The 23,656-nt window shown below is 42.6% G+C and overlaps 1 protein-coding gene across 6 annotated transcripts in view; it reads left to right on the top strand.

Moving 5' to 3' along the window:
• The window catches only part of Znf521 (zinc finger protein 521), a 299,735-nt gene that overhangs the window by 115,290 nt on the left and 160,789 nt on the right, over positions 1 to 23,656 (top strand). For all 6 annotated transcript variants that reach the window (XR_003851828.1, XM_008847632.3, XM_008847631.3 and 3 more), the window contains one exon: positions 11,632 to 14,984. Coding sequence is in view for 5 of the 6 variants with exons in the window: in XM_008847632.3 (XP_008845854.1) it covers positions 11,632 to 14,984 (3,353 nt within the window). In the remaining variant the exon portion in view is untranslated. The remainder of the gene's footprint in view (positions 1 to 11,631; positions 14,985 to 23,656) is intronic.

The raw sequence follows: 23,656 nt of genomic DNA, 5'->3' as shown, positions 1-23,656 counted from the left end.
GTTTTGTTGAGATTCAGAAAACAGCCCTTTGGTTCAGGCAGCCTGGAGGCTGCTGGGTTTCCAGACTGAAGCTCTTGAGTGTTAGAAGCATGCGCTGTGTGGTTGTCTGTGTCTCCTTTTACAAGTCAAAGAACATTTCCATCAAATCCTCTGTGGAAATGAACATTCAGAATTGGTGCTTATCACATTCCTCCTCACCTGGTAGAACTTCCCAATTTTCTCTTCTTTAAACCATTTTCAACACCTTCATATTTCAGTGGAACTTAGTACATGTTGCTGTTGTCATGTGTTGAGTATCGGAGGGAATCTAGGGGCAATCACAGATGGGGTCTCTAGCCTTGACTGCAGCCAGCTTTGGTACCTGTTTTGTTGTTGTGGCCTCAATGGTGTGGGTTCTTTTCATTTACATTCATTTTAAATATAGGCAAAATTCAGTGCTATTATATGGACCAATCATGAGGCTTCAGAGGCCTGATTGTAGCTGGTATTGGAATATTTAGCAAGACAGTTAATGTCATATGTATGTAGAAATATGTTTATGTATACATTTATATACACATAAAATTTAAAAAATGAAAATATATTTGTGTGTATAGAAATGATGTACATACGAATGATTATGTAAATGATGCACATATGCAAATGGTTGTACATGCACATATATCACTAAAAATCGCATCACAGCATCTTTGCCTAAAGAAATGTTTCATTAAAACATGATTACACAGACAATTGCTTTTATTAAGTGGCAGATTACTGTAATTAACACTTTTGTAATGAGAAGTATCTAAAATATTTGAAAAATTGCTTTGGCATAAATCACCTAGTCTGTTTCGAACATTTGGTGAAATCTGGATGAATACACTCTTGTATGTACACACAGGACATGTGATTTTAATTGGATGGACATGCTTTATTTTCCTCTCGTTCTAAGGTAGAGGTTCTAGGGAAGAGAAAACTGAACCAACCAAAAATGTGTAAAAATGCCATGACATTGATAATCTGACTAATTTATTTCCAGAATGGCTTCTTTCCAATTTTGTTTAATTAGATCATGAAAAATATTGATCTTTATACATATCATCACTTGATATTCTATGATCAGGGCAGAGCTATTTTGTCATATCTTGAATGAAGTAAATTTTGGAAACAATTTTGTCCTTTGCAAATTGTGCCGCCCTTTTTCTCATTTGGAATGAAGAAACTTGGTGGGTTGGTTGGTTGGTTGGTTGGTTGGTTGGTTGGTTGGTTTTGAGACAGGTTCTCCCTGTAGCCCCAGCTGGCCAGCACAAAGTATTTGGAGCTGCAGCTACAGGGTGGTCGACCAGGGGACTTCACTAGCTGTCAGCCTGGCATACCCGCCCCAGCCTGACAACCTGTGTGAATCAGTCTATGCCGTCACAAAATTAAAACTGGTTGTTTACCACAGAGCCTATGTATTCTTATCACATATTAGACACATAGACACAGGAATGTCAAAATCAAGAACACTCAATTGGTTTGCAATAGTAAATGGATCATTGTAGCAATATGCCCCCCATCTTCGTAGCAGCTTTTTCTACATTAACAAACCCTATTTATCACTTTGCTGCACAGTGAACCCACAGGGGGTGCTAATTGTTCATTAATTAAATTTTAGCCTTTCAACACTTTTGTATTCTCCAGTGGCCTTGTCTGCAGTGAAGTATACAGAGTGGCCTTTTAAACAGCCAAAAATTCAAGTTGGCATTCCTGCTGCCATGGATACTATACAGGTAAGTTTCAGGTCCCATAGACATACTGCAGGACTCTCCTAAGTCCTTGGGACCCAGAGTTTTCCACCCTTGGATCAAAGCCTACATCTGGAACAAAACTCAGCTAAGTGTAGTTGGAAATGACAAAACATTCTGTTATCCTGGCCACTTTGAAATAAAATTTGATTTCTTGTTAGAAAATCCTGTTGATTTATGACAGGTCCTCAAGAAACTGTTGCGTTGCTGTAGTGAACTCTAAGATCCATCGTTCCCTCAGGAAGTCATTTCAAACTTGGTTTTCTGTGAAAGAATCCTCTTTATCTCCAGTTTCAGTGAAGAGGTTAGGTTAAAAATTACCGACGTTGGGCTCAGGAGATGGCCCAGTCAGTAAGTGCTTGCTGTGTAAGCATAAAGACCCGAGTTTGATCCCCAGCACGTGCGTGGACACACACACACACACACACACACAGCCACAGAAGCGTGAGGACCTGAGTTTGACCCCCAGAATCCACATAAACAAATGAATACAATAGCATATGCTTAGAATCCTAGTGTTGGGGAGTCGTAGACAGGTGGGTTTAGGAGCTGCTAGCCTGGAAACCTACTCTACTGGCAAGTTTCACGTCCCAGTGAGAGATACTGTCTGAAAAATCATGCTGGAGAAGAATACCACCCAGGGTTAACTTCCAGCCTCTATGTGTACCACCCATGCTTGTGCATGTGCATACCACACACCCACTCACTCACTCACTCACTCACTCACTCACTCACTGCTCACTACTGATATACATGGTGACCCTGTGAAGCTTACTGAGTACTCTTTGATATAGCTGTTGCTTTAAAGCTCAGCAGACTATCTTTCACACTACTGCAAGGGATTTTTGAAGCAAAACCAAATTTGCCTCGAGGAGTTTCTAAATAAGCAAAATAGTGAGTTATAGGGTGGTGCTGGTACTTGGCATGTGGTTCCCAGTGGATGCGGCTGTTTCGGGTGGAGACTTTTACCCTGGTAATGAATGAATCACGGCTTACTGGTGTGTGTAGCTGCTAAGAAATGAACTACTGCACTTTGGTTTTTAAGAAATCTGTAAGTCACATTCAGAATTTTGTTTTTGGAATTTTATTCATTTTTTATTTTTGTGTCACTTAGACACATTTAAGCCACTTACAATGATGACACTCTTAACATGGAAAAAGGAACAAGCCAAGTATAGTTTATTTAGATTCCTTTCTGCTCCTGTCACATTATCACTTATAATGTAGAGGTAACATTGACTTTCCTAGTGACAGTATTAATTTAGTACATTTTTATATCATAGCATCTCAGAAAGCTCTTTCATGAAATATTGTCATATTTCATTTACTTATAAGACTACCTGAGGCAGGCTGAATTTTTTCTGATATTGTACACAAGGAAATCTTTTTTTTTTAATTTAAAAACAATTTCGAGGCTCAGTGTCAAACCTGAACATACACATTAAAGGTGTTTAATAAGTGTTAAATAAATGAATGAACTAAATAAGCAGCAGGTAGCTGCTTCCGGAATTCCTTGTGGTAAAGATAATATGCAAACACGAGGTTTTTATAGTAACTACTAAATGCCTTGTAGCTCACAATCAGAGGAGAGGCTGGGGACACAGCTCAGTCGGCGAAGTGTATAGCAATAACAGGACCTGAGTCTGAGCCTCAGAACCCATCTAAAAAGGTGAATGTGGTGTCATGCACTTGTAATCCCAGCACCAGGGAGGCAGAAGTGGGTAGATCCCTGGGGTTCACTGTCCAGTCAACCTAAGTGCCCTGTCTCCAAAAAACAAACAAGCAAATAAAGAACAATAGGGCTAGGGGCCGGAAAGACGGCTCAGCTATTAAGAGCACTGGCTGCTCTTGCAGAGGACCTGGGTTTGGTTCACAGCATCCACATGGCACTAACGGCCATCCATAATTCTAGTTCCAAGGGATCCAAAACCTTTTCCTGACCTCCATGGGCATTGAAGGACATGGGTGCACTTACATGCATGCAGGCAAAACACTCATGCACATAAAATAAAATAAATATAAAAAAATTAAAAAGAACAAGGTAGATGGCATCCTGAGGAAGGCCACACAAGTTTAGCCTCTGGCCTGCACATGCGGGAGCACACACATCACACAAGTTCACCTGCATACACATAGAGAACACACACACACACACACACACACAGGAGAAGAGGAAAGGGAATAGAGGCTGGGGAGGACTACTCTGTGTTGCGTGTCATTATCAAAGGGAAGATAGACATGTTAAACAGCTGATGGAATGCTCCCACTCTCAGCCCTGTAAACAGATGTGCCTCCACACTGTCACAGATTACTGAACTCCACGAACTTAGAGCTTATTATTAGTGACATACAGTTTTAAGTGAGCCAAAAGATAGGAAAAGTAAAATAGTTCTCACTCCCCTCCCCGTCCCCAAACACACATAATTAGAAACTACTTTTCCTTCTGTCTGGCTTCAGAGGCACACCGTCTCAATTTCCGTGAGAGAGACGATGACTGTTCTTGAACTGGTTTGGTGTCAGCTTTTTTTCCTCTGATTTGAGAGGTGGAGTTTAAGTGCGAACTGCTTAAGAATGCACTGTTTTCTGTTTAATTTGGCTGCGGAAGATGGAATTCATTGAGCACCGTCTGTTCGGATGAACTTTAAGCAACAGCAAGCAAAACATTTGTCATCCTTTCTGCAGAGGCAGTACAAGTGTATCTTCCAAAGACAGGAGGACTGTCCAAGGAGAGCAAAGGAGATAACTTCTTATCACGTTTCCTGGGACATCTGAAGTATTAAGGGGCTTTTAGGGGGAAAATGAGCCACTTCTTTTATTAGAGGCTATTAAAACTAAAAACAAAATAACCCTAAGTTCTCATATCTGGAATCCATCTTAAGACTGTGTTAAAAAAATGTGCACTACAAATCCCACTCCCCACAGCTGCTATCATTAGTGGGTGACCACCCTTTTTCCCCATAACCTAACTGTTAATGCATTTAATTGGTCCTTCCGGAACCATTTGGAATATGACAGAATTTTAAAGTATCTGTGAATAATAAATAATTTTAAAGTTCACATTTCTCTTTTGAACACCCTGTAAAGAGTATTCATTTCCAAGCAGCTAAGTTAGTTATATGGTATAGGAGTGAACTGAATGTGGAGCTGTTGATATACAAGAAGAGACAAAACATGCACACACACACACACACACACATACATACATATACACACACACATACACACACATACACACATACACACACACATACACACACATGCACACGCACACGATACTAAATATCACTAAAACTGCAGTCTCTCTACATCTGTGAACATTCCAATTGGGAGTGAAGGGAAGCGGCTGTGTAAGAAAGCCTAATAATTTATTTAGAATGACCTCAGCCTTTAGGAATTTAAGTCATCGCTATAAAAAATGAGCTGCATAATTTGCCTAGGTAGCTTTAAAGAGGTTATAAAATCCTTACCATGATGGCACTGAAGAAACACAAGTAGGCTTGATACCTGCATGTATTAAACATACATTTCAAAATCCTGTTCTTTTTAGGGATGTCAAAGTTATTGGCATTTGTGTGCACCTGTATGTTTCCCTCAGGATCCTCAACTTGTGTTAAAAGTGGTTCCAGTAGCTGATGAATGGGGTGGGGGAGTAGACTGTGAACCCTATTCAGTAAGAAAGTTCAAGACTGCTGAAAATAGCCTACTGGCAGAAATAAAGAATCAAATAAAGAAAGCAGGGCCAACCTGAAAATTTGTTTCGGTCTTATGTTTTAACCTATTGCTCTATACTTGCAAAAATAATCTGCTAAATTAACTTCTTATGATGTTAAAAAATGCCATGGTTATATTGCTCATGTTTTAAGGGGAAGGGAGGTAATTTCAAAATTATATATTCAGCTTCAGAATTGCATAGTAACATGCTTGTTCCAAGGTTACCTGTCTTTAAAGACCCAAGATTACATCCTACATATGATAATTTAATACTTGGAACATAGTCAGCATGGATTTACAGTCCATTAATTTTTAGATATCACCAACTATTCCCATTTTATTTTCTTGCTGGCTGTATATACTACTGTGAATGCTTCAGGCACTATAGATTTCCATTGGGCCAATCTTTAAAACTCATATTCCAGGGGTTCTATTAAAGAAAATACGAAAATGTATTTATACTAAATACATGGAAGCTTGCACAGGAGCTGGAAATGCATGCCACCCTTTTAAATCTCTTTGTTTACATATGCAGTTTTCTTCCAGTGATGATAAGGTGCCCTAGAAACATTCACTAATCTTTGTAACACCCCAGAGGGTAAGCAGTGAGAATTATTATCTTCATATTGCAGGTGAAACACCTAGGTAGGGGCAGATTAAATGACTTGGCCAGGTCACTCTGGAAGTCAGTTATGAAGCTCGAAATAAAACTCCAGACTCCTGACTCTCTGTTCTTATTAAATCACAGCACCCTAGCAAACAAAGCGTTCAGGTCTGTCAGTCTTTCTGCATCTTTATAAACTGTTCAGGTCTGTCAGTCTTTCTGCATCTTTATAAACTTGAAAAGTAACCGCTGATGTAAATCCCGTCCCTGTTAAGGAAAACTTGCTGTGTGGCATTTGCACGAGCCTGATGCCTAGTCCCGGATGAGCTGTTAGAGAATACTCTGCTGAAGGAACTCAGGTGGCAGAGGGAGATCAGGAAGCCAACTTCCCACCCTGGGAAGAACTAGATGTCTCACAAGTTGCTATAATTTCATAGATGCTGCTGATTGTGTGTGTGCGTGTGTGTGTGTGAGTGTGTGTGTGTGCGTGTGTGTGTATACATGCAAGTGGATTGGAGACCAGAGGTTGACTTTGAGTGTCTTCTTCAATCACTTCATTTATTTATTTATTTGTTTGTTTATTATTTGTTTATTATTCATATCTTGGTTTTTTGAGGTATGGTCTCACTATGTAGCTCCAGATGGCTTGGAACTCGCTATGTAGAACATCCCAGGCCAGCCTCAATCTCACAGTCATCTGTCTGCCTCCTGAGTGCTGGGACTAAAGGCTTGTGCCACCGTACCTCACCACCTTATTTTTTGAAACAACCTTTCACTGAACCTCGAGCTCACTGATTTCTCTAGACTAGTTGGTCTATGAGCTCCAGGGATCCCTCTGTGTATGCCTCCCCAGCAATGGATTATAGGCATATCCACACCCATCTTTTTCTTTTTTTCTAATGTAGGTGCTAAGGATTGAATTCAGGTCCTTAGGCTTGGTCCGTAGCACCTTATGGTCTAAGCTACCTCCCCAGTCTCCTAATTTCTTTAGCATTGAGAGTGTTTTAATGCACTGTGTAACATTAGTTTCACTTAATAATTCCACATTGCCTATAATATTGGAGTTGACTCTGACAGGCTTGGCTCCTGGCCTCACAAGTGTGGGCCTTACACTAAGGCCAGCTTAATGATACAAAACAAAACTGGGCCACACTCCTAACTCTCCTGAACAGATCTCCGCTTTTTTCTTTGGACCCATTATTTCTGGCTGCTTACATTAGACTTGGAAAGCAGAGTGACCTGGACCTTCTGCATTCTCTTCTACAGTGGCAAGTTGTGAATTCAGACTATTTTGCTCCTTTGGATAACTGAGCAGCCTTGCAAACATGCCTGTGGCTCCATCCACAGTAGCTGGGCCAAAGTCACCTCCATCTTTGCTTGCTGCTCCCCAGGCTGGCCTGTGAGGGATGCCGGCCTGCTTCACAAAGGTGCTTTGTGCTCTTCTGCCTTTTTGCTGTGGTATAACTCCTTGCATGACTTCACTTTTCTGTTGGTAAGCTCTTTTGCCCATAAATACAACCGAACAGGTGTTGCTCCACTGCTAACTGAGTTTCCAGCTGTCCTCCTCCAATGCAGACCAGGCAAAATCTGTTACTCCGTCCTTTCAGGCAGGCTGGAGAGTCATCGAGCCTGAGATGGAGGTCTTCCTCACAGGATATGGCCGTTTCGATGCCAGAAGATGGTCGGGAAAGGCTGGCTGGTTAACAAAGACAGGCCTTCAGCGGCTGGGTGTAGTTCCAGTTCTGCATCCCCTTTGGCAGCCGCTCAGAGGCCGCTGCAGTGTGGCCAGCCAGCAAAATTAGGAAATAAGGACCTCTTTTATTTACTCAGGCTGCTGAATCATGGGCATTCCTGTCTGCTTGGAGAAAAGTCAGGCGGCTCTACTTTCCATGGAAAGTCTCAGGAGTGCGGGAGACTTTCATCTCGGAGTGTTCACACACTTGTTTTAATGTGCTTTATGGAAATGGTGAAACTCAGCAAGTACAGTGCTGCAGAAAAACATCTGCACTGTGCACACACATTCACATCTTTAAATAGACTTGTAGGCCACAGAGCGGGTTTCTAGCAAACATTTTTTTCCACTGTAAGAGCCTTAGGTCTCTGAGTATAGAGGAGTGTGAAGTGACTTGATTCCAGAAATTAAAATTTCACATGGAGGGTCAGGCATGGTGGTGCGTGCTTCAATCCCAGCACTTGGGAGGCAGAGGCAGGCAGATCTCTGTGAGACCGAGGCCAGCCTGATCTAATATGGAGTTCTAGGCCAGCTGGAGCTGCAGGGAGACCCTGTCTCAAAAGCATCGAAAAAAAGAAATTCACACGGACACAAGAAATACCTCATATTAAAATGCAGCCCAGTTGCCATAATACAGAAAGATAGTCCCCCTAAGTAACATTCAGTGACAGATGGGAAAAAGTTCGAGTTGATTCAGAACCCAGAGTCGAAATATTCTACTATAGTTTATTCCATATGGAAAAATAAGAAACTGAACTCACTTAAATCTTTACTGACAATTGAAGCAATCACTTGCGTTGCTTAAATTAACAGGGATAGGTGACTCTGGAAGAGTTAGGTAGACCTCAGAGAGAAGGGCAGACACAATCCAGCATGCAAATTTTGAGAGGGTCTGACACCATTAACACATGGCCTGTTGGGAATTATTACTAAGTTCCTTTCTGTTCTTGGAGAATATTCTATGCACAGTGCTGGCAAATGGAGCTATAAAACCTTGATTTTAAAGTAGAAATCCACTCTGTCTCATGCTCCAAGCTTTGTGAACTTCATAGATGATTACTATATACTTTTCTAAAAAGACAAATGATAGGACAGGAGGCAGGGAAGAAAAGGTTTCCAGAACTCTTGAATGCCAGTTAAAAACTTGATCCTAGTGTTAGGTCACTTGACATGTTAAATGAAATTTACAGTCTTAGGAGAACAGTTATGTAAGAGGCACAGTCCGGCATGAACCCCAGACAGGAACCTGATTTAAATATGGTGTCAGGGATTATATACTTTTTTAAAAAATTTTTTTATTATTTATTTATTTATTTTATGTGTTTGAGTGTATTGCCTGCATATATGTGAGTGCACCCATGTCATGCAATGCTGCGGAGATCAGAAGAGGGCCTTGGATTTCCTTGGAACTGGAGTTAAGGACGGTTTGTAGCCACCATGTGGGTGCTGGGAATCGAACCTGAGTCCTCTGCAAGAGAAGTCAGTGCTCTTAACCACTGAACCATCTCTCCAGCCCTGGGATTATATATTTTTATTTTTTATAATGGCCCATTGGTTCACAATTCTTTACACAATTGCATAACAACACATCATGCCTGGACATAATCTACGATTTAATGATAAATTCACTTGTTAAAATTTCAGGCTCATTTTCTATCATCCAGAAAGCACCAACAAATGCTAGTTTACTGTTTTCTCCTAAAGTGCAAATGAGGTGATGTGTTTGAAAATATTTTAAAATAAAACAGCAGGATTTAGATGTAAACGATAAATGTGAGCCATGATTAGGATTTTCAACTTGGAATACTGAGCAAACTGAATAATTGTTTCAGTCAGAGGACACTTTAGAAATTTGGGGTTAGTTCAGGGATATCAGGTTTAGGGGTCTGTTTAAAGGGAAAACCAGATCATCATCAGGTTAGTTTTGTTTCTTTGTTCATATGTCTTGTTTTAGTTTTTAAGATTGCTTTAATATGTATTGCTTCATGAGTTGAGTTTACCTGCATACGTGTTTAACGTGTTCACTTTACATATAACGGATACCTGCTACTATCAAACCTTGTCTTACTTAGGCTAGAAGCGTCTTGGGTTACGGAGTCGTATAAATGAGGAGACAGAATCGTGAGGTTTTTCAACTTGGTTTGTTGCGGTGGGCAGTGATCCAGGAATGGTGTTTGGTTGTTTTCTCAGGGTGAGAGGGCTGCCATCTGGCATCGATAGTGAGATGGTCTTGTCATCAGTTTCTACATGCAGGAAAGGAATGATCCTCATCTGTTTCCTGTGGATAAGGAAGAGGCTGACAATCTAGTAAAATCTTGTTACCTTAAAGAAAGCAGACATGGAATTCGTTTCATAATGCTTGCCAGTTTCTGCTTTTATGTTCATCCTGTTGCTTGTAAGTGAACCTTTGTGTTGAAGCAGTTAAGAACTTTTTGGATCCTACTCTCATCATCAACAACCAAGATAGTCTTCCTATATTTCTAACAGAAACACTGTCTCCCCATCTCTCTGTTCTACCCTAAGGTCTTTACTTTTCTAAACCTTTGAAAAATACTATTTTTTGGATGGCGAGCACTTAAAAAACTTCTGATCTTGAGTGAGATATTATTATAAAAAGCAAAACAGGTTTCACAACCTGTTTTGAGAAGGTCTGAGTTTCCGCTTGGATGTTAGGAAAGCAACAGGGGGAAAAAAAGGACGCAGTTTAAGCAAAAAAAAAAAAAAAAAAAAAAAGACCACGCAATGTAAATCTAAGGTAGAGTTTCTTTATGCATAACTTGCTAAGTGTGTGTCTGGCTGGCAGTCTTGTTTGTCTTCTTGTTGTTATTCATAAATCTTTCAGCATTTACCATAATCATTTATCACTTTTCCTGTTTCCAGTTTTTCACAAGTTGCTTTGTCTCTGCTCACCTCAAAGTGCGGGTCCTGTTTAGCTAAGGAAGTTCGGGCTGCTGAAGCTTTTTGCAAAAGGAAGAAATGTTGGGCCACCTTTTGAACTCTCCAAACAAAATACACCATTAAAATCTGGCCCTTGTGAAACTCTCATTTTTTTCTTGATCCCGGCTGATCCTAGCTACATGTAATATCTAGCAATACTGTCTAACATTTAATAATCTATTTTCTGGCCTATGGTATTCGAATCTTTCAGTTATTGAAGAAATCCTGGTTGTCTTTCATTACACAAGACATAATTATTATTGTGTTTTCTGTCTTCTTTCATGTGCTTACTTTTTAATATTTTTTTGCTGAAAGCAATAAGGTCTGTATCAATAAGAACCCCATAAAAGACTTTTGGTCTTCAGAATTGCCTTTTTATAGAAAAACAAGCAAAATGGAGAGGGAATTTTTTATTAAATATTAGACATCTGGGTTGACTGCATTAATTTTAAATCATTCCCATAATATTTCTTCTTTTCATTTGGTTCTTCGGATACATGATATGCAAATCATTTTAGAATGACTACAAAAGAAACATTAAATATATTAAAATCTGCATTTTAATAAAATTGTCAATGTGTAATATATGCGTCACTTCTAAGGAAAAATGATAAAAAGTAATAAAGGGGTAATTTAGACATAGAACTATTTAATATCTTTTTATATTTTACAAACCAGCAGAAAGTAAATGTGCAATAAAAGCTTTGGACTCAGATGTGAAAATGTCTCACTCAAGTGTTCTCGCCTTTTTTGATTTTTTTACTCTGAGAGGTTTGAGATGGCCCAAGTATGTGTGCTTGTTGGAACGGTATGGCAGGGTAGACACATTCTTGACCTCTCAACCTATGTGATGACATGTCTGGTTGCCTCTCTTACAGATGGAGTGGATGTTGAGGATGACCCCACCTGCTCTTGGCCAGCCTCCTCACCTTCCAGCAAGGACCAGACTTCCCCCAGTCATGGAGAAGGTTGCGATTTCGGAGAAGAAGAAGGTGGCCCTGGACTGCCGTACCCATGCCAGTTCTGTGACAAGTCGTTTAGCCGCCTCAGCTACCTAAAACACCATGAGCAGAGCCACAGTGACAAGCTGCCCTTCAAATGCACCTACTGCAGTCGGCTGTTCAAACACAAGCGGAGCCGTGACCGCCACATAAAGCTCCACACGGGGGACAAGAAGTACCACTGCAGTGAATGCGACGCGGCATTCTCCCGGAGCGACCACCTGAAGATCCACTTAAAGACTCACACGTCCAACAAGCCATATAAATGTGCCATTTGTCGCCGTGGGTTCCTGTCCTCTAGTTCCTTGCACGGACACATGCAGGTTCACGAGCGGAATAAGGACGGCTCCCAGTCTGGTTCCAGGATGGAGGACTGGAAGATGAAGGACACTCAGAAGTGCAGCCAGTGCGAGGAAGGCTTCGACTTCCCAGAAGACCTCCAGAAGCACATTGCAGAGTGCCACCCCGAGTGCTCCCCGAATGAGGACCGAGCGGCCCTCCAGTGTGTCTACTGCCACGAGCTGTTTGTGGAGGAGACCTCCCTTATGAACCACATAGAGCAGGTGCACGGGGGCGAGAAGAAGAACTCGTGCAGCATCTGCTCGGAGAGCTTCCTCACTGTCGAGGAGCTGTACAGCCACATGGACAGTCACCAGCAACCGGAGTCCTGCAATCACAGCAACAGCCCGTCCCTGGTCACTGTGGGCTACACCTCCGTGTCCAGCACAACTCCAGATTCCAACCTCTCAGTGGACAGCTCAACCATGGTGGAGGCCGCGCCACCAATCCCGAAGAGCCGAGGGAGGAAGCGGGCGGCGCAACAGACCCCGGACCTAACCGGCCCCTCCAGTAAACAAGCAAAAGTCACCTACAGCTGTATTTACTGCAATAAGCAGTTATTTTCGAGTCTTGCGGTTCTTCAGATTCACTTGAAAACTATGCATTTAGACAAGCCCGAACAGGCCCATATCTGTCAGTATTGCTTGGAGGTCTTGCCCTCACTCTATAACCTAAACGAACATGTTAAACAAGTGCATGAAGCTCAGGACCCGGGCCTGATCGTTTCGGCCATGCCTGCCATAGTTTACCAGTGCAACTTCTGTTCTGAAGTTGTTAATGACCTCAACACCCTTCAGGAGCATATCCGATGTTCTCACGGCTTTGCCAACCCCGCAGCTAAGGACAGTAATGCGTTCTTTTGTCCCCATTGCTACATGGGGTTTCTCACTGACTCTTCCCTCGAAGAGCACATAAGACAGGTCCATTGCGACCTAAGTGGCTCCCGATTCGGGTCTCCCGTGCTTGGGACTCCTAAAGAACCCGTAGTAGAAGTCTATTCCTGTTCCTATTGTACGAATTCGCCAATATTCAACAGTGTTCTTAAACTGAATAAACATATTAAAGAGAATCATAAAAACATTCCCTTGGCCCTGAATTATATTCACAATGGGAAGAAATCCCGGGCCTTGAGCCCCCTGTCTCCTGTGGCCATAGAGCAGACATCTCTTAAGATGATGCAGGCAGTCGGAGGCGCGCCTGCGCGTCCTGCCGGAGAATATATCTGTAATCAGTGTGGTGCTAAGTACACGTCCCTAGACAGCTTTCAGACTCACCTCAAAACTCATCTGGACACTGTGCTGCCAAAACTCACCTGCCCTCAGTGCAACAAGGAATTCCCCAACCAAGAATCCTTACTGAAGCACGTGACCATCCACTTCATGATCACCTCAACCTATTACATCTGTGAGAGCTGTGACAAGCAGTTCACGTCGGTGGACGACCTTCAGAAGCACCTGTTGGACATGCACACCTTCGTCTTCTTCCGCTGTACCCTCTGCCAGGAAGTGTTTGACTCAAAAGTCTCCATCCAGCTGCACTTGGCCGTGAAGCACAGCAATGAGAAGAAAGTTTACCGCTGCACATCCTGCAACTGGGACTTCCGCAATGAGACCGACCTGCAGCTGCACGTGAAACACAACCACCTGGAGAACCAAGGCAAGGTGCATAAGTGTATCTTTTGTGGTGAGTCCTTTGGCACCGAGGTTGAGCTCCAGTGCCACATCACCACACACAGTAAGAAGTACAACTGTAAATTCTGCAGCAAAGCCTTCCATGCCATCATCCTGCTGGAGAAACACTTGCGGGAGAAGCACTGCGTGTTTGAAACCAAGACCCCCAACTGTGGGACAAATGGAGCTTCCGAGCAAGTGCAGAAGGAGGAGGTGGAGCTACAGACCCTGCTGACCAACAGCCAGGAGTCCCACAACAGTCACGATGGGAGCGAAGAGGATGTGGACAGCTCCGAGCCCATGTATGGCTGTGACATCTGTGGAGCAGCCTATACCATGGAAACGCTGCTGCAGAATCACCAGCTCCGGGACCACAATATCAGACCTGGAGAAAGTGCCATCGTGAAAAAGAAAGCTGAGCTCATTAAAGGGAATTACAAGTGCAACGTTTGCTCTCGAACCTTCTTCTCCGAAAATGGGCTCCGTGAACATATGCAGACACACCTAGGCCCTGTGAAACACTACATGTGCCCCATCTGTGGAGAGCGCTTCCCCTCCCTTTTGACTCTTACCGAACACAAAGTCACACACAGCAAGAGCCTTGATACTGGAAACTGTCGCATTTGCAAGATGCCCCTGCAGAGTGAAGAGGAGTTTTTGGAGCATTGCCAGATGCACCCTGACTTAAGAAATTCCCTGACGGGATTTCGCTGTGTGGTGTGCATGCAGACTGTGACCTCCACCTTGGAACTCAAAATCCATGGGACCTTCCACATGCAAAAGACAGGGAATGGGTCCGCTGTGCAGGCTACTGGGCGTGGCCAGCATGTTCAGAAACTGTACAAGTGTGCATCTTGCCTCAAAGAGTTCCGTTCCAAGCAAGATCTGGTGAAACTTGACATCAACGGCCTGCCATATGGTCTGTGTGCTGGCTGTGTGAATCTCAGTAAGAGCAGTAGCCCAGGTCTCAGCCTCCCGCCTGGCACCAGCAGACCAGGCTTGGGCCCGAATGATAACCTGAGCGCCATGGAGGGCAAAGGCAAGGCAGGGGGACTGAAGACTCGCTGCTCAAGCTGCAATGTCAAGTTTGAGTCTGAAAGTGAACTTCAGAACCACATCCAGACGGTGCACCGCGAGCTCGTGTCAGACAGCAACAGTACACAGTTGAAAACGCCCCAAGTATCGCCCATGCCCAGAATCAGTCCCTCCCAGTCAGATGAGGTAACTTGCCTTTCTAACATTTGTTATTTTCCCTCCTCAAGAAACTGTTCCCACTTTATAATCACAGGTTCCATAATGTTATCTGTTATTGTCATTTACTGAGAGATGTTTGAAATGCAATGTATCCCCCCGCCCTATAGCCTTTAGCAAGCAGTTACTTGGTTCCTGATAAGTAGCATTTTGGCTTGAATGATGCAAAATAGGACTAATTCCAGTCTCTGTAGGACATTGTCTTTTCTGTGACTGAAGAGACTGGCACTCATGCCAATACCACTGAGATCTGGAAACAGCGTAGCCTCTTCTCACGTTGAAATCCCCAGCTATGACTTGTGTGCATGGCAAAGAGATAATGACACGAGTAAGATAGTGTGAGCCAACGTGCTGGCTCAGAGTCAATTAAAAAGAATATATGTATTGGTGGGTAACAAATTAGGTAGGGGTGTCTTTTTAATACTGTATTGTCAGCACTCACTGTTTTTCTTTGTCTTCTGGGTAGTGAGGCAAATACTTCCGCACAACAGGAGTTTTAAAAAGCCCCTCTATTTATCTGCTTAAAGACTCTGTCTCTGAGCCTGCGCCCTCTGGGTTCCAAAATTAATGTTTATTTCCCCCCCACTCGGTTTCAGAGTACGGCAGCTCTGTTTCCCATGATGAGTGCAAGAAACAAGTTCATTAACAGTGGAGTAGTTTTATAAGTCGTCATTCCTCAAAGTGCAGTGGAGGAGGGCTCCTTTGAATATCATTCCCTTGGGCTTTATCACCTCCACTTCCCTACCTGCCCCTATCTGGAGATCCATCCAAATGAAAACCCCAGGGAGATCCTTGTCCCTTCCATGCAGGATGTCTTCCTGTTCCTTATCTGTTCTCTGCACTCCCACCCTCTTCCAGGGCTGCAGGGAAGAGCCTGGCAGGCACCAAGGGGCCCATCCTTACCTGGTGTGGCTTCTGCATGACAGGCAGTCTCCCAAACTTTGAAGCTGTTTGCCAGCCTCCCCTGCCTGAGTAAATCTGCACTTTTCCTCTCATTTAAATAAATGAAAGCCTTTCAAACTGATGGAGACAACTGGAGAGCATAGTTTGGTTAATGGTTCCTGGCTTAGACGTCAGATCAAACACAGTAGTCCCTGACACAAATAGTACTTAGAATCATGCGAAATTTGGTTTTGTTTCCCCAAAATTTTATTTCAAAAGTGTTTAAGCCTGTACAAAAGTTTAAAAAAAATAGTGCAATGAATATATGTGTTTGTGCGTTCGTATGTAATTTACCAGAGAAAGCAATTCTCCCTCTTTGTTCACTCCCCCCACCTTCCTTCCCACCCTCCTTTTTTCCCTCCATTTTTTAAAAAAATCAGCTTGAGCCATATGAAAGTACACTGAAGATATATTGTGATATCTGATCTCTCCTTAGACAAGGATATTTCTTGCTTAACCGTAATATCATTGGCTAAGGCAACTGAATTAGTCCCATTAGCAGAAATTAGATAAATCCAGAATATGACCTAAAAGAGGGCCATATTCAAAATTTCCCAACTGTCCCCAAAAATAAATGTTTTAAATGTTGCAGAATAAAGGGGCTGGGGATATGGCTCAGTAAGGGTATGGCTGTGCAAGCATGGGGACCTGAATTTAGATCCTCAGAACACATGTGAATGTCAAATGTAGGTGCTTTTGGGAGGCAGAGACAGGAGGATCCTGCAGCTTGCCAGCTGACCAGCATAGTACAAACAATGCGAGGCCCTGCCTGAAACAATACTGTGGAAATAGATACCCAGTGTGAACCGCCATACGGATATGCACAAGTGCGTGCACCAACATATACATACACCACACACACACACACACACACACACACACACACACACACACACACACGGAGGGGGGGTCACATAGATTTAAGAGTAAAAGTAAAAATAAAAATTCTTAAAACATTTACAAAGAGAATCGTTTCTCTCATTTTTGTAGGAGTGTGAATATCCGTGGTTTATATAAATAGCCTGTAAAGGCAATTGGATGACTACACTGTGTGTGTGTGTGTGTGACTGCAGTCTTGTGAATTTAAAGTCAAGACCAGACTACTTCTGAAAAGGTGTATACCTACTTCTTACGGCTTGTGGCTTGTATTTACTGATATTTATAAACTGTTCTAGTTCTTCATTCCGTTTGAGATGAAATGCTTAAAGAATGAAGGCAAACATCTGGATTGTGAGCACATTTTTTTTGTTAGAGTTACTCACTAGGAAACCACCCTTGGTCTCCATTTTGTTTTCCTGGTGTTGGAGGCAGAATCCAGGGCCTTGTGTTCCTAAGACAAGCACTCTAACTCTGAGCGAAATCCTTACTGGACAACTGGATAGATAATTCATCCTTCGGACATAGGCAATCTTTTAATTATGTCTGAAATCTTTTTTATTTATTGAATTTTTGCTATTTTCATACAATATAGTTTGATAGTATTTAGCCCCCTCCCCTCTACCTCCTCCCACTGCACCCCACCCAATTTAATGTACTCTCTCATATGTATAATATGGCCTATAGAGTCTGATTTGTGTCCACAAATGTCCATCAGTGCCGGTCCATCCACTGGGCCCACCAGAGTCCCAAACCTGTGAGACACTCTCTTTTTCCCTTCTAGCAAACATCAGTTGCCAATAGTTCCTTAGGTTTGGTTGAGTTTCTTAGCTACCTTCTCAAGTCTCTGCTGGGATTTTGTCTGATTTGAGCTTGTGTAGGACTTGTGTGTGCTGTGATCATTGCTGTGAGTTCATATGAGTAACTGACCAGCTGTGTGGAAGACTCTTGTGTCCTTGTGGTCATTCACGCCCTCTGGCTGGTAAAAGCTTTCCATCTCCTCTTCCACCATGATCCCTGAGCCTTGGGAGGCAGAGGTGTGAAATGGTGTCTTGTTCAGAGATGAGCGCTCTGCAGCTTCTCATTCTCTGCACGTTGTTATGCCTGAAATCTCAAGGATAGTTAAAAAGCTGGTGTATATTCTGCAGTTAGAGAAACATTAAAATATTATTTAAAATACTTAAGTCACACGATGGTGTTTGTTTAATAACTTATCAAGGGTCGCAAACAACTTTTTATAAACTTACCTCCTAATGAAACTTGATTAAATAAAGTTTGCAGAGAGATGGCCTTAGTTAGCCAGATATTAGAGATCTGTTTATAAACATTTCCTTTGTGCATCATGGGTCGAATGATTTGTTCAATATTTCTATCATCATTACTCTCACTGTTTTTAAATGCACTAAACTATTTAAATCATGAATTGTATCTGATACCCTTTTAAATTAGGATTATACCCTACATCATATTATTTGGACTGACAGAAAAAATTGTTTAAACATGCACAGAATTTTTACAGAAAGAAACCTACAAATGCAATATATTGGCAGGGAAAAATCTATAATAAGCGTTTCGTAGTTCACATTCTTGGTTAGTCATGTTAAATTTTCTTGATTTCTCAGTATATGTGCTATATATATATTTTTCCAGATTAACTAAAAGAGAAGTTACTATATAAGCCTTTGCCAAAAGTCAAGTTATATCATTTGGAGATACATTTTATTGCAAATGAAGTGTGAGATGTGTGACAGTTGGCTTAGATGTGTCGGGTTTTCTGAGCATCTCCATCATGTAAGTGATATTTCAATCTTATTTTCTTGCTAAGGACTGAGGCTTCAGAAGAGAAAGGAAGATCACAGGAGGTAATAGTTTCTGGATACACAGACACTGTCAAGAATTTAGATTTTTCTGGATCATGACTTATGATCACATAGGGTAGACAATTACATATGTCAGAGACTGAAAAAAAAGATATTATTTGATTGATACTAGATTACATAATTAAAGGGATTTAAATTTAAATATAAGTCTAGAGACACAATACCATACAATCCCAAAAATGGATGAAAGGTAAGACGTGTGACACTCAAGGAAGGCTAATTGTAGGTGGCTGTCATGTCATGGAGATATTTGGAGTTGAAGACAGAAGATCAGAACTTGAACCCCATTTCCTCTTGCTTAATGCCTTCTGAATTTATGAAAAGTATTTTCTTGTGGCTCAGTCCTATGATTATTCATATAAATCTGCCATGGAGATTTTGGAATGAAGTGGGGAGAGAAATGTCATCCTTCATTGCTCCTCAAAGGCTGAGTATGCTATCAATTTGCATATAACCTGTTGTATCCGTGAATGGTAGAGTTTATCTTAAAGAACAACACTGGCCATCTCGCTTTTACTGAACACAAGGCACCTTGCGAAGTTCCTGACATTTACCATGTGGTGAATAAATGTGAGTTCTGGGTTTGGGAACACTGGCCTGGCTGTCTGGTCAGGTGCACTCTATCTGGACCTTAAATGTTGTCTTATGACTTTAGAGTTCTGGGATAGATGTTGGGAACATATGTTCTTCTGCCTCTTTTTTCTCCAGGGTGGTTCATAGATTTCTCTCGGGGATCATTTCACCCCTCTCCACCCCTACCAGTTCACTGAAATTACTCTTACAAGGATTGTCAACATCAAGATGCATGGCGCACACAGAGAAAGGACAGTGGACGCCATCTGATTTCGCTACCATATTTTACAGACAGCAGACGGGTTCATACAAGTTGAGATTGTCCAAGATCACATAGCTAGTAAGTGGCAGGTGAGAGGGGGTGGGGAGGGAGGAGGAGAGGAGAAGGGGAAGGAGAAAGGAGAGAGGAGTTAGTTTAGGTCTTCACTCCAAGTTCAGGTTCAGGATTCTCTGTGGTTGTTTTGTTTTGGTTTTGTTTTGTTTTGTTAAAATACGATGTCACATGGCCCAGGCTGGCCTGGAGCTCACTATGTGGTATGCTGATCTTGAGCTCTTGATCCTTCTGCCTCTCTGAGCACCGGGATTATAGGCATGTGCCATGACACCTAGCTAAGAGTCTCTGCAGGCATTTTATTGCAAGCCCAGCCCTTTTCTTCACCAGCTATCTGCAGTATTGTTGACCCATTGCCTCTTCTCTGTCATTTTTCCCCATCACAAAGGTCTTCAACACACATCATTCTCTCCAACTAACTTCTTTGTGGTCTCCATTGATGCAGTCAACCAATGTAATAAGATTTTTAAAAAATGGTATCTTAGTTGCTGTTGCCACTAAGTATGCATCACAGGTGGCAGGGTCCTCTTTTTCAAGCCCAAGTCTTCCTTCCTGCCTCCTTTTACATGTCTGTGAGTATCAGTGTCCCACAGCCTGCTCCTTTGTCCACACCCATGAGTCAGTGTCCCACTGCTGGTCTGGCTCTCCATGCTCCCTCCTTGTGAGCTCAGCCGCTCCCATTTCTAAAACTACTACATTATACTGATGACTCTCCAAATGCTGCCTTAGAGGGACAGGAGGGACCTGTGGGAACTGGTGGAAATATTGTGCAGCATGATTGGGGAATTGGTTATGTGACTCACACCTTCGTCAGTACTCAGATTTAAAATTAAAGACTTCTTTTGTGTGGAACTTAGATTTCAGTCAAGATTATTTTATGTGTGTGTGGATATGTGTATATGTCTGTGCATGCAGCTATGCACAGCTTCTGTGTACATGTTGGGGACAGAGGTAGATGCCAAGTGAATTTCTCTATCTCTCCACCTTATTTTTTGGCATAGAGTCTCACTGAACCTGGGTACTCACTGATTAGCTAGATTGGCTGACTGGCTAACTCCAGAGATCCATCTAACTCCATCCATCACCAAGGTTGGATTATAGATGTGTGCCACCATGCCCAGCTTTTGGCTCCTGGAGACACAAACTCAGGTTCTTGCTGATATAGCAAGCACTTTGTCACTTGAACCATCTCCCCAGCCCCCTCCCTAAAGCTGTTATTTATTTTATTTTTTTTATTTTATGTGTATGAGTATATTGCCAGCATGTATTTACACTTGTGTCATGCAATACATGACACAGTGACAACGTCATGCATGCAGAAGAGGGCGTCGGATTTCCCTGGAACTGGAGTCCTGGATGGTTGTTAGCCATCATATGGATGCTGGGAACTGAACCCAGGACTTCTGCAAGAACAGCCAGTGCTCTTACCTGCTGAACCATCTCTTCAGTCCCTCTAAAGCTAATTCAAAAGAACAGTGGTATCTCCAATTCAGATCCTTCTACCGAGCTTCAGACTCATGATCTTAGTTGACACCCATAACTTGATCTCAGCAGATCCAAACTTAAACTCATTATCTTTCCCAAAGTTGCTCTTTTTTCTAAATTCTGTCACCTGTGGATCTCCTGGTCTTCTTGGTCTCTTCCTTTTTCTCCGTGTCAAGCCATCTCCATTTTGACTATCGAACCATTTCAGATTCAGCTTATGTGGATTTTGTATACCAACCCTTCCTTAACCCCCTTTACCACATTTCAAGTTCTTTTTGCCTTTTGATGAACTAATGAAGCAGGCATGTAATTGGCATTTGACTTTGTGTTACTATTTTCAAACCCAGGTGTACCTAGATGGGAGTATAATTGATCTACAACACAGACCTGGTCACATATTGCTTCCAGTTTGAAGCATGTGAAAGGTTTTTCACCTCGCCACATAGAACAGTATATTAATATTTTTTGTGGTGAAATTCAGGCCACTTCAGCGTTGAGCCCCTATGTTTCTCCTTTCTTTCCTGACCCCCCTTCATTCTTACTTCAGACCCCATTCAAGTTGCCTCTGTGTTTTGCTAAGGCTGTCCTGCTCCTGAAATACTGTCTCCTGGATTTGTCCACCTATCATGAAGCTATTTGGCCTATATAGTTTTGGAGATCAGCTGCTTCAGAGGCCTCCTTACCACAGATGTGTCCTAACACTTGGATGTCCATTCCTATGATATGTTGTACATATTACATAGAAACAGCTGCAGTGCTTTTTCATGATCTGTTTACCTTCCTGTTTTCCTCTCATGAATTCCTTGGCGCACAGACTCATGCCCAACCTCATAGACAGACCTCTTGTAGGTCAGTGCCTCACCATGTGGGTGCCATAGAGCTAGCTTCTGCCTGGACCCCACCCAAACTCTCCCTGTTGGTATCAGGACACCGCCTCCCTGAACTTTTCCAGGAGGAAGCCCCAGCACAGTCATGGCAGAAGAGGCATGCTAACTGTAGGATTGCCAGTCATATTTCATATTTTCATTCCATCTGGACTCAGTATTGTTTCATCTTTAAAGGTCTAGGCTAGACCTTGTGAGCATGCCACTCCAAGCCCTTCTAAACAGCTCTCTCTTGCCACGACTGCCAACATTTGGTCTCTGGGATGGTCAGAAAGGCTCTCTCTCCTTCCCTTTGCTGGAGCATGAGGTAGAGAGGCTCTGTCCTAGATGCCGCTCGGAGGCCGTGGTACCCCTATTCAAGTCTTCTCACGGACGATTGAGAGCTTTGCCTCCTTTTCCTGGTCTAGAGGTGCAGGAGCTCTGAGGTTCCCTGTGGTCCTGGTTTTTCTTGTCTCCTCTCTGCACAGGCAGCTGATCCACTCAGATGGTGGTAATTGTCTCTATACTAAGACTCCCCAAGTTCCCTTTTCCCACCTGGATCTCCTCTTACTTTGAGTTTCTGTGTGTTCTACACCCAGCTGGACCTATTCATCTGTCTCTCTTCCACAAGTCCATCCACTAAACTCTAGCTTCTCACTCCTGAAACTCATTTTTCACTCAAGCATCCATCCATGATCTTATGGAAGGGAAGCACCCTGTGCCAGTTGCTCAAGCAAAGCGACTGGCAGTCTGTCATCCCCCCCGCACTCCTTGTCCTCACCCACTGCATGGATTCCACATTGTCAGATGTCTCCCCTTCCACTTCCTGCTGAAGCTGTCATCTTACCTCAGTTGCCCCTTCATCGATTCATCTCCATCTTCTGCCTCAGCACGAAGTAATACATATCAGTTTATTGATAACATTCTTAAGTGGCAGCTCCCTTCTGTTTGTAGATCCCAGAGCCTCACCAGCTTGAGTGGCCAGACACTGACTGCAGCATACTGCTCTCTGCTCAATTCAGGGACGTCTTCTCGTGCTCTGTGGCCAGTTTCCTGTGCAAGATTGGTCTCAGATCCTGCCACCTGTGTGCTGCCTCTTACCTGGAATCATTTTAGTCCCATGGGCTCTTTCTCATCCCTCAAATTGTACTGAAGTCTCCTCTATGTTATTTCCTTTTAGGGTTTGTTATTGTTTGTTTACTTGTCGATCCCCCTTCACCTTTTTACCTCTCAACTCTGATCAGCTTACTCTGAGGGCTCAGTGAACATAAGTGAATAAATACGAGTACTTCAAAATAACAAAAACGGTGTACATATGTTTTAGGGCACATCCAATACTTAATTCACAGATATATTGACCATTTTCCTCAAAAGTGCTATGATCTTTAGGATTAGATTTGATATGAGAATGTTAAACTAAGCTAAAAAGTCTTGAAGTTTCTAACTGTTCAAAATTTGTCTTTCATGTAAAGATCTGTTTTAAGTGTCTGAGTGCCAAGCTTCATAAATTTTCAAGTAAAAGAATAGACATGGCACAAAGAAGCCTTAAAAATAGAAATCAAAATACTGAAATCTGGTGCTGGGTGTGTTGCGCACCTGTAATCCCAACCCTGAGGAGGTAGAGGTGGTAGGGTCAGGAGTTCAAGGTTATTCTCAACTACATAGTGAGCTCAAGGCCAGCTTGGGCTACCT

This window comes from Nannospalax galili, unplaced genomic scaffold, assembly GCF_000622305.1.
Source record: "Nannospalax galili isolate Female #2095 unplaced genomic scaffold, S.galili_v1.0 scaffold162, whole genome shotgun sequence".
NCBI lineage: Eukaryota > Metazoa > Chordata > Mammalia > Rodentia > Spalacidae > Nannospalax > Nannospalax galili.
This window is presented reverse-complemented; position numbering and strand designations above follow the sequence as displayed.